Genomic DNA, 11,394 nt, shown 5'->3' on the forward strand with positions numbered 1-11,394 from the left:
ATGCTTCTGTGGGACACTCCATGCACCCCAGCATTGCAGTGTTCATAAGCCCCTGCTACCTAGAGGTATGGAGAAAAAACATTTAAAGCTGTGCCTATGTTCAAATCTCCGAATCGATTTGGAGAGATTAAAGGGTCCTCTGATTAGATACACCCACCGAATCGGGCCGAATCCTCTACTGAATCGAACCAGGGACGTAAGCTTTGCACAGCCCCACTGACTCAGCAACCCAATGTATCCTTATAACAATTTGCAACATATATAAAAAAGGCAGGGAAATTAAATATACTGCCTATATTACACTAAAATACCTCCTTCTTCCTCTATCCCCTTCCCCACCCCCTCAGAAAGAAAAAAAAAAAGCCCCAGCATGATGCATTGGATTCAAATAAAGAATAAAGGCCTCCACCTCGGTCCTACTGAAGTTAACGAGACATTTCCTGGAGCTGGTCTTTTCTGCAAAACCTACTAAAAACCCTATCACTTTTTCAGCTCTCTAGATTGAACACAGACCTCAGTACTCAAGGTACTGAGGAAAAATAACACTTCAAGTATGTTGACTACAAAACCCCCCAGTTTAACTTCAGAGTATGTTTCAGCTGTAAAACTTCAAGAAAATGCACCTTTACCCTTTCTCTTCAGTTACACAAACTATTTTAAATGAAAATAGTTCACATATTGACAAGAATGATGTGGCTGCAGAGACCTCTGATGGTAGCAGCAAGTGCTCCAGGCTGGCCTTATGTGCACCCAACCTCAGCTCCATATGGTGCATGAGGCCCATCCAGCATGCACCACATATGATGTGTGGGTCCACTCTGAGACCCACAGGCAGCATTCTGGGCCACATGGGCTGTATATTTGATGCCCCTGGTTCCAGTGCATAAGATAATGTCTTCTCCTGACATACAAGGTCTAGAATTGAAGAGCATTGTTTATGCCAATGCTACATAATGAAAAATAACTGAAATCACTGCTGACCAACTTTCAATTTAAGTTACTTTTCCATAATTGTGTCCTTTTGTGTGTAGGGGATGCATAGTATATACCAGAGAGGATGGTATGCATTACATGCTACAGAATTAGCCTAACAATGCAATATATTTATAATCTTACTTAACTTCTTCCTATAGAACTCACTAAGTTTGTGGCATGCCAGCCACGTGGCAAACAGTAAGGCTCATATTGTGAAGCAGTACGTTCTAAAAAAGCTTGCATTTTTCATACCTGCATTGTGCTTTGCCAAGTATTTGTCTTTGTACTGTTTCTTTTTCTTTCCAAACCAAGTACAGCTGGCTTGCTGCTCCTGTTTGGTCTTCTCCATGGCAATGCAAGCTACTCGCCTGGCAGGGGAAGAGGGAAAATTCATTAGCTGTTGTTGCAGACAACATAGTGCATGGGATTTCTCCTTCACTGATGGATTCATTTTGTTACTATAAACACATTTTAAAAATGTCATGTCCTGCTTTATAAAAAGGACACTATTTTAATTTTCAAGTGTACAGTTTGACTTTTCTTGAAAACTTTAAACATTCAGATAATGAGATAAATATTCAAATACTGAAGTCCTCTATTTACAATGGCTGTTTGAAGAGGTGCAGCACTGAGCTCCCCAGACCAAAGAAAATAAGGTGGCTAAGATACTTTTAAGCTACCTTTGAACTCTTCTGATTCTGGGCTGCTGCGAGAAGTTAGACAGTAGTCAAAACCTGGATAAGTGAAAGTCCTCAAGTTGTTCTCTGGGATTCACTGCTGCTAAATATTTCCAATACTGCATGTGTCCTTACTATGAAAGGCCTGACCCACTTCACAGTCCAGTTTATTCCTTATGCAAACGCTTGCATGGGGTCCTTGAAAGGCAGCCTATCTGCCTCAGTGTTAGTATTGGGAAAAGGATCCCACAACTGGAACTGAGCTTCTTAGGGGCTCTTTATGTTGTTCTGGTCCTTTTACCTGACACCATAGAACCAAGAACAGAGATGAAGATATCACCTGACATATTTAGGGCTTCACCTTGCTAACAGATATGCATGCACCCATCTTTAATTACAACTTTTACCAACTCTATTTACATAAACAGGACTGCATGGTGGTATTTGTATGAAAGGGTGCACCCTGATGCATTTTAAAGGTTTATTTCAAAGTTTGCCTTCTGCTGATCAAAAGCATTGGGGTTCTCTTGCAGTGGTTGATGATATTATCATCTCTTGATACTGAAGATTAGGCAGATGTCCTATATATGCTAGTGAGATTATGTTGCTGATGTGGCAAAGGAAAGAACACTGGACTATGGTCCGAGTAGCTAACTAAAACTCTGCTCCAACAGTGCATGGAAGGTATGAGTCCCACTGAAGACAGTTATGCTAATGTGCATTGCAAGATCAGGGCCTATAAGAGCATCTGGTTAGTCTTTTTTTGTCATAAAAATGTGCATGCATATCTGAGTATGTAATTTTTAATCCAGGATGGAAATGAGCAAAAGATGATAGGGCTCTAATGTGCTTTGGGTTTTACTAAAGAAAAGGAAAGTATTTCAGTAGATTTCTACATGCAGTCCTGAAGTATGCATGCAGGCAAACTCTTGCAACTGTACCTGCATAGAAGACATAACTATGGCTCACAGAATTTGACCTGCAGCATATACCAGATTTTTGGAGGTTGGTAAGAAAAACCTCACACAAATACTAGCTGTATGATAATACAGAATTGTAAAGAAGATATATACAACAAGAATCAAGATATTTTCACTGAAAACATACCATTCCTGAAGCTCAGGAGAAGGAATAAGACCTGCAGTACCATTCTTGGAATTCTCCAGTTTACCCTGCCACCAGTTATGATCGTCTTTGCTAATGATCTGTATAATGTCTCCAACTCTGAATCTGATACCAGCTTCTTTGCAGGGAATGAGGTCATCCTTTGCTGGATCATATTCAAATTGTGCTCTTACATATATCTATAAAACAGGAGTTTGTAAGAAACACCGACATATTAATGCTCATATTACAAATGGTTTGTGAAAATTTGATCTGTGCATCTAGCTACCATATACTGTATGCATACAAGCAGAGGAAGAACTGAATGGTGAAAGTGTAAATGACAGCTGAAAATGGAAACAGTTGAAAATGAAAACAATGGGGGGAAAGTGATGTTACTTAATGCTTGTGACTTCTGTGTAGCATAAAATCCTAGCAGTAACAGCAAATGCATTTCTTGCTATTCGGAGACTCTTATGTATACATCTTTATTAAATTTTCTGATGACAGTCTATAACTGCATATTATTAGCTATAATCTAAAATTACAGGTTGAAGGCCAAAACTATATTTTATGGTTTGAATTGTATTTTATAGTCAATCAAAGCTATATACATTTTCAAGTTGGACTACATATTTTATGATTCTGACAGTAAGAATATTACTGTATAATAGTTTTAGGCTATGTCACTAATTATAAAAATTCATTCAGTCTTAACATTTTAAGTACAACTGTCACTAGTTACAATAGAAAAATCAAATGTACCTATCAAATGTACTTGCTTGGATGAGGTCTATGTAATCTTTGCAGAATTTAAACTAGTGCAAATTCTCAGTTATATGAACACTAATGCGCAACAAAAATGTTAAGTAACTGCTGTTCTTTCAGTATTAGTCTCTTACTCGTGTGTCACCCGAGGACAATAGTGTTAAAATGAACAGTCAGAAAACATTATGCTCTAAGGAGCAAAAACAATAAGAGGAATTAGAATTCTCACTGCATGATTTTAAATGATGTCACAATGCTTTGCATTTACTTCTGATTATGTTATTAATGAGGCAATCAACTCTTGGATAGGAACAATTATTCTGAACTCTGGTTTTGCTAGCTCATGAAGGCCACTCTGCATCACAGGACCTCAAAGGAGGAGTTAAATGTCTCAACTAATGTCAGAAACAGCATCCAAGACAGAACTGAAAATATAACCAGGGCCCCTGACACTTAGAGCTCCATCAGACCAGATGGGTCAGCTTGGGGATTCTGTCTGTGCACAACTTATGAATTCTGAGCAATTGATAAACTTTATGAGCTCTTTTTCATTTCAATCCTCAGAGCCGGTCAACACCAGGATACTTAGGAAAGTTAAAACTAACCAACAAAAGGTTAGTCCCTAATTTACAGCGCATTAATTCCAAGCATGGAGGCTCTTATTCAGGTTGAAAGCTCTATCTTAATCCTCCCAGTTGATGCACTCTAACTTTCCTTTATGTTCCCATGTATGTAAGCCCTCAGCCATTTGCTGACGAAGAACACATCATAGCACAACTGTGCCCAGAAGCAGGACAATCAAATAAATTGTTATCATGGCTTGACTGCACCCTAGTAGAACACAGAATATGTTAAGGAGATTGGCAAAGCTAAATGACATTGCTTATCCCAGGTTGTCTGTGAGGAGGGGAAGGGGTTGAAATTAAATTCCTCAGGAGAAAAGCAGAGCATAGAAAATATAAGTAGTGAAGGAGACACATGATCTCCAGCTAGGGGAACCACTTAGCCTGGTCTATGCTATTTAGTTTTGCTGGCACAGGTATGTTGGTTAGTGGTGTGAAAATACACATCCCCTGGCTGACACAGCAATGTAGGCAAAACACCAAGTTCTACAGTAGATCTGATAAGACAGCGCTCTGGCTGGCCTACCTAATGTCTTTTGTGAAGTTTGTGCATCTTTGTTGATAGATAAACCCCTTGTGTCACCATATACCATGTTTACAGAAAGGGATTCTGCTTACAGAGCCACAGGACAGTAGTAGCTGCATAATGAAAACCAGTCCACAGGGATTATCATCCCTGAACAAGATAGAGACAATGTGTTACAGTGACAAAGCAGCAAGAGAAACAGAGATTTAGAAGGCTGAACAGGAGGAGGAGAGGGTTTTGAGGCCCTGAAAGAAGTGACCAAAAACTTCACGCAGTTCTCACAGCTCAGGGATCATGGATATAAAGGTTTCTGCTATTTCTGAATCTCTCTACGTGAGCTTTTGTTCATGAAAGCTTATGCATTTCTTATTCAGTTGGTCTATAAGGTGAAAGTTTATCATCACCTCACTTCTTTTCAACTTCAGCTTCAGTACAGCTGTAACTATCTAGTAATATTGCCTAGATGATAATATTTATGGCAATATTGAAATAACCTCATTCATCTTTCACCACTGCACTCAACAGCACAGAAGAAACAAACCTAAAATAGTCTATCACTACTCATTTGCATCTGAAATGTATTTTATCTGTTTAAAATGAAAGTATCTCTTGACCAGCGGACCGGTGCTTTTCAACATCTTTATCAATGATTTGGATGGGGGAGTGAAAAGCTCGCTGGCCAGGTTTGCGTATGACACCAAGTTATGGGACAGTGGGGCCACTCCAGAAGATAGGCTGCAGATACAGGTGGACCTGGACAGGCTTGAGAGTTGGGCAGACTGGAACTAGATGAAGTTTAACACTTCCAAGTGTAAGGTGCTCCATCTGGGGGTAAATAACCCTCAACATACATACAGGTTTGAAGGTGACAGCCTGACTGGCACCATGGCCAAAAGGGACCTAGGGGTAATGACTGACCACTGCATGAACATGAGCCATCAGTGCGATGCGGTGGCTAGCAGAGCAAGCAACACGCTGGCATGCATCAACTGATGCATCTCGTGTAAAACTAAGGAAGTGATACTCCTGCTGTATTCAGCGCTGGTGAGACCACAGTTGGAGTACTGCATCCAGTTCTGGGTGCTGCACTTTAATAAGGACATGGAAAAACTTGAGAGGGTCCAGAAAAGAGCCACCCGTATGATCAGGGACTTGCAAGACAAGCCATACAAGGATAGGCTGAGGGACATGGGCCTCTTTAGCCTAAAGAAGAGAAGGGTGAGAGGGGACTTGATAGTGGCTTACTACTATATCAGAGGAGTGCATCAGGAGCTCGGGGAACAACTGTTCAGTAGGGCACCCCTGGGGAAGACCAGGACCAATGGATATAAACTCCTTGAAGGCCACTTTAGGCTTAATACCAGGAAAAACTCCTTCACAGTCTGGGTGACCAGACTGTGGAATAAACTCCCTCCAGAGGTAGTGCAATCACCTACCTTGGAGGTTTTCAAGAGGAGACTGGACAGTCACTTCCCTGGGGTCACTTGACCCCAGTTGTCTTCCTGCCTAGAGCTGGGGGGCTGGACTCGATGATTTGCGAGATCCATTCCAGCCCCTAACAATCTATGAATCTATGACAAGGGCCGAAGTACAGGACCCAATATTCAATATTTTAAAATCTTATTATCACTCTGTCACTGATTAACCACAGGCAAGTCAGTTAACGTCTTTCTTTGTAGTGCACGTCTATAAAAGGGGGATTTAAAAACCACACACACACACATTTTAATCTCTATTTACTAATTTATTTTCTGGGATTTGGTCAATATTGAATTGAACTTTGGTAGGGACTGGGTAGAAATAGCAATCAGTAATCTGTACCCTCTAGGAGGTTCCTCCTTTCTTTTCTCTCCTCCTTCTAGCTTGAGTCTTGCCTATATATAACATCCCTACAGTGGCAGCTGTGGCTCTTTGTGGAAAGTTTCAGATCTCTTTAAATGTATATGGTGTGACAAACATCTACAATGGTCCAAACTCCTTTCTGGCTCAAAGGTGAAGCAAAGAGCTGGGCTGGGAAACAAGGGGCTTCAAGTGGAAAGTAATTGTTCAAAGGGAACTGGGAGAGTTGTAAATGGTAGAACAAAGAATAAGGGAAAGCATGAAAAACAGCTCTTCTACTGTCCTGGCCAAATGGATGGCCCCCTAAGAAAAATATTTTAAGGGAAAAAAATTAGTTATCTGACACTCCCTCCCCCCCATGCAAAAATAAAAACAAAAAAACCCACTTAAAGGGCATTTCACAGATAGCCCTTGTAATTTATTCTCAGTGTTCAATAGAGTTAAAGCTAAGGGCTGAATTCCTGATTTGCATTCAGAGCCAGATGCTGGAAAGGCTAGGCCTGTAAGAAATCATTGATGAAGATGGACCAGGAATCTCTTGCTGCTACATGCTAGTTTAAAAGCTGCAACAAAGAAAAACAATTTACAACTTCAGAGGAGAATGCAAGGGGGCACTGGCAGAACTTTATAAAGGTTTTCTTTGGAACCTTCTCAGGAGGGAAAAGTCCTACTTTTGTGTGCAGCTAGTTAATTCAGGTCAGGATACAAGGATGAGAGGTGCTGAAAAAAACCTGAGATCTCCCGTATGTTAAATCAATACAGAGGCAATGGAGGCCTCCTGGCTCTTTCACTTTCTCGGACTCTAGGGGCATGCCCCCATGTGTAAGGGCATGTAATTTGTGGCACCACAAACTGCACACAGGGAACGTGAAAATGTGTGCTGCACTGCAAATTTTTGGCCTGGTGACAGAATTTGCTATTGGGAAATCCTGGTAGCAAAAAAACTGCTCAGAGTATAAAAGCAATGCAGAAAATACATCAGTAATGTGTACCAGAACAAATGGAGGGCTGGCCATCCAGAGCAATGCTCTGGCTGCTGGCCAAGCTCTTCCCTGCCTGATCTGTGCCCCTGCTGTACCCAGGACACCAGGTAATACTGCTGAGACCAGCACAGGTGCTGGCCTCAGTCTCCCCTACCCCTACTGGGACAATCTGCTGTGCACCAACGCACATGTGCAGGGGCATGCGATGGGGCACAAAGCAGTGGCACAAATTTGTGCTACTGCTATTTGCGCCTCTACAAGTGCACACCCCTACATGTGGGGATCCTCTCTAGATGCACCAGAGGGAGGGAACTGGAACCAAAATTCCCTTCCTTTGATAATGGTGGTGAGGTCTGGATTTGTGTTGCACTCAATTACCATCCACCTCCACTGTAGCACGTGACCTTTGTTTTCTCTACCAGTGTGAGAATATGGTCTGCTCACTGTAGGCCAAATTTTGCCACCCATTTTCATGTGGGGTATTACTCTATAAGTATTCATGAAAGGTCCTTCCCAATGAGAGCAAAAGTGGCAGCATGTGTGCGCAAAATTAGTTGCAAAAGACCAAGTGTTCCTGAAGCCATGCACATGTGGCAAAATATATTTCAAATTGATGCATATACACAACACACGCAAACAGAGGCATGTGCATATATCTGTATATTTAAGTGTATATTTATTGCAGTCAGCTAGTTCCCCACCTGCAAATACCTAAGTTAATGGCTATCTGAACTAAGCTGCTTGTTAAATGCTACAGCCAAACCAAAGCTGGAAGATATTCAGTTTTAGAGGTATGAGCCAAAGCTTATCAAAATCACAAAGAATGATCAAAACTAAAATCTGCAATCTCTCCCACTTAAATTCATTTGCTCAAAATTTTACTGCAGAAATCTATACCTTGACATGAGATGTGATGTATGAAATTTAAAGTGTAAGATTTAGTGAATCTGGAGATTGGAACTGAAAATTTATTTTAATGGACTTGGTGACTTCCATTAAAAAGAATCCTTACTATAAACATCAAAGCATTTTGTAAACACTTATAATGATTTACAAACTCATTTAAATACAGATATACTTCTACAGTTTCCTCAGTCTGGTTTCATTTTTTTTAAGCTTGCTTTATTTACCTCAATTTGAGCTAAACTCCTGGCACACCATGGAGTTGAAGTTTCCTCCAAAGTGAAGTCTGAACAGATTTCAGACTCACACAGTGCCATCCAACCCTATTAATAATGTTTTAAAATAAAGTAACATCTTAGGTTGAAATTACAACAAACTTGTCTCCCATAGATAAACACACATATATATGCAAAAAAACCACACCATTTCAAATTAGCCAGACACAATGAGTTAAAAACAAAATGGGACACATGTTCCAAGCTTAAATGTTATAGTCCAGCACATATACAATATGGAATGGGAAAAGGGAAGCAGGGATTCATTACTAGCAGCTATATTTAGAAAAGTTCTGATGCAGGATATCTATTCACCTGTCGTCCTTTTGGTTGCGTTGTCGATGGCAAGTCCTGCAGAATAAAGCCAACCCAGGAGAAGAAATTTTCATTTTACTTTTTAAAAGTATACAACATAATCTGTTAACGTAATTGTTTACATTACAGAAAAATGTTAAGTTGCAGGAATGTATAAAACACTACCCTCCTCCGCCCCTCTCCCCACACTTTTTTTTTTTTTTTTTTAAAGAAATGCTTACTTCTTAAAGAAAATCAAACCCAGGCTGTTTAGCAGCAAGCTGAAGAAAGCAGGTAAAAGTTTAAGCAGATAGAAAATGTGCTTTTTTTTGGGTAATAAACAATTCAGCATCTTCAACACAAAAGCACCTGCAAGTGAAAGAGGCTTTTAATGTAATTGCCTGTTTCAACTTAATAAGATTCTTAAATTAGATATATTTTCTTCTATAAAATAAGAGATAGTGATTATAACTATTAAAGTTTATCACTGGGAAGAGATTAATAAAATGTGTCTAGGAATACATTTATGATTTATAATAATAAATTTATTTTGTCTTTAATTATATTGCAAGTTCAGTTTAATTCATAAGTGCTATCAATGTTTTCTATCCATATAACTGTTGCTCATTGTTGTAATTAAACCACTTGATCTTGTGGCTGATCATTTGTAAATTGTAATTTAATTTTTATAGTTATCAGAACAGTTGCTATGCTCTGGCTTCTTAAAGTGATTCCATTGTGGAAACTGTCAGTTTTTAGAACTGTCAGAGTGTGGGCAGCACTCTTAAAGAAGGAACTTGCAGATACAGTTGCTTTGTAATGTTTTGCTGTATAAATCAGGACAAGGACAAATGATAAACAATACAAATTTCAACATCTATAGTAGTTCAGAAATATTTGAAATCAGCAGCACCTTTCTACCTGAATACATGCTGAACAGGAAGTACTTTGTGTTAAAGATGTGATGGGAATAGCTTGGATTGTAGTGCAGTTTAAAGCCACTTCCTTTTGCTTTTCATATCCAGGCAAGGCTCATATTTCACAAAGTATGTGCACGTACCACAACAGCAGAGGGCACACCAATTCCTTAACTCAGATAGCGGACACCAATACACATTCCAGAGGTTTCTCAAAACACAAAACTTAAACCCCTGTAAAGCCCTAAAATATGTGCTCTGCAATTACTCTTTCGTGAACCATCATTTCAAAAGTTTAGAATGGAAATGAAACTTCCACTTAAAATCCTTTCACAGCTTTGAGGAAACTAAGACCTAGCCCTTGCTAAGAACATTTTAAGGATGGGTAAAAGTGACATGTTTCAGTTATTAATATTTAAGTCACTAAATGGATTTAAATAAGAAAAATATGTTGTTGATAAATAGGGTTTTCTCTGATTTAAAAAAATCTTCAATTTGTGGTTTACAAAAGTAACCCCAAATCCACATTTCTCCGTGATTAAACTAAAACACCACTAATACATAGACAGATATATAGTGGTGCTTCATATTAATCATGAAAAAATGTGGATTTTAGGTGACTTTTTTTAAACTGAAAATTGGGTTTTTTTATTATCAGAGAAAACCTGTTGATAAATCCTTAACAGGAGAAATCAGGGAGTAATAGCTGTAGTAGACTTAATTATATCAGCAGAACACAATTTTCCACTGAACACATGTATTTATAACAGTAATGGGAGATGAGCACCAACAAAATTTGCACACTTTCTCTGTCTGGAACTGGAGGTCTTACCGAAACAGAATTGTTAGTGCTGCTATGACCATTAGCTGGGGACTGTCTGGATGTAGAGGGGGAATCTCTCTGAAATAAGACACAAGGTTCATTAACACACAACACTATCACAGGAACACAGATATATTTAAATGAACAGTTACATCCACAGCTTTATAACCAATTCCTGAGCTGTTTCATTTGCAAAAGCTTGCACACTACAAACTGCATTAAATTTGAAAGTTTTGCGCAATTTAAAAAGTAGACTGATTTATTTTATCCTATAAATTTAAATAGTACTATTACCTCAGCAGTCAGGCAGCCTTCTCAATACTCCAACGTTTGGGACCACTTAAGAGTTGCCTCACATGGCTAGCTAAATGTTACAGGTGATGTAGCCACATTAAATTATCTGTTAAATCTGTTTTAAAATCATATGGTGAATGATTTTAATAGGACATGGAAAAGCAGTTATCAGCATAACACTGATTCAGAACAAATTCTGTATTTTTTTCAAGGACATTAATGTTGGGCATGATGAATTTCTGCTCCAGATGTCCCTATTTGCATTTTCTCAACCATTATGGACCCACGAATGGAACTGGCACTTGTGATGTAGTAAGTGGTATTTTTCTTTTGCGTTTTATGGCTTTGCAATTAATTTTTTTTTTTTTTTTTTTTTTTTTTTTTTTTTTTTTT

The 11,394-nt window shown here is 39.0% G+C and overlaps 1 protein-coding gene across 12 annotated transcripts in view; it reads right to left on the reverse strand.

Moving 5' to 3' along the window:
* Positions 1 to 11,394, reverse strand: part of CASK (calcium/calmodulin dependent serine protein kinase) — a 491,685-nt gene that overhangs the window by 25,623 nt on the left and 454,668 nt on the right. For 5 of the 12 annotated variants that reach the window (XM_019524143.1, XM_019524141.1, XM_019524142.1 and 2 more), the window contains 4 exons: positions 10,717 to 10,785; positions 8,989 to 9,024; positions 2,760 to 2,956; positions 1,228 to 1,343 (listed from right to left, as the gene is read on the reverse strand). In XM_019524143.1, coding sequence (XP_019379688.1) covers positions 1,228 to 1,343; positions 2,760 to 2,956; positions 8,989 to 9,024; positions 10,717 to 10,785 — 418 coding nt within the window. The remainder of the gene's footprint in view (positions 1 to 1,227; positions 1,344 to 2,759; positions 2,957 to 8,988; positions 9,025 to 10,716; positions 10,786 to 11,394) is intronic. The other 7 variants (XM_019524148.1, XM_019524147.1, XM_019524146.1 and 4 more) reach the window with 3 other exon arrangements.

The sequence above is a fragment of the Gavialis gangeticus genome, unplaced genomic scaffold (genome assembly GCF_001723915.1).
Source record: "Gavialis gangeticus isolate Ggan-Ray unplaced genomic scaffold, GavGan_comp1, whole genome shotgun sequence".
Taxonomy (NCBI): domain Eukaryota; kingdom Metazoa; phylum Chordata; order Crocodylia; family Gavialidae; genus Gavialis; species Gavialis gangeticus.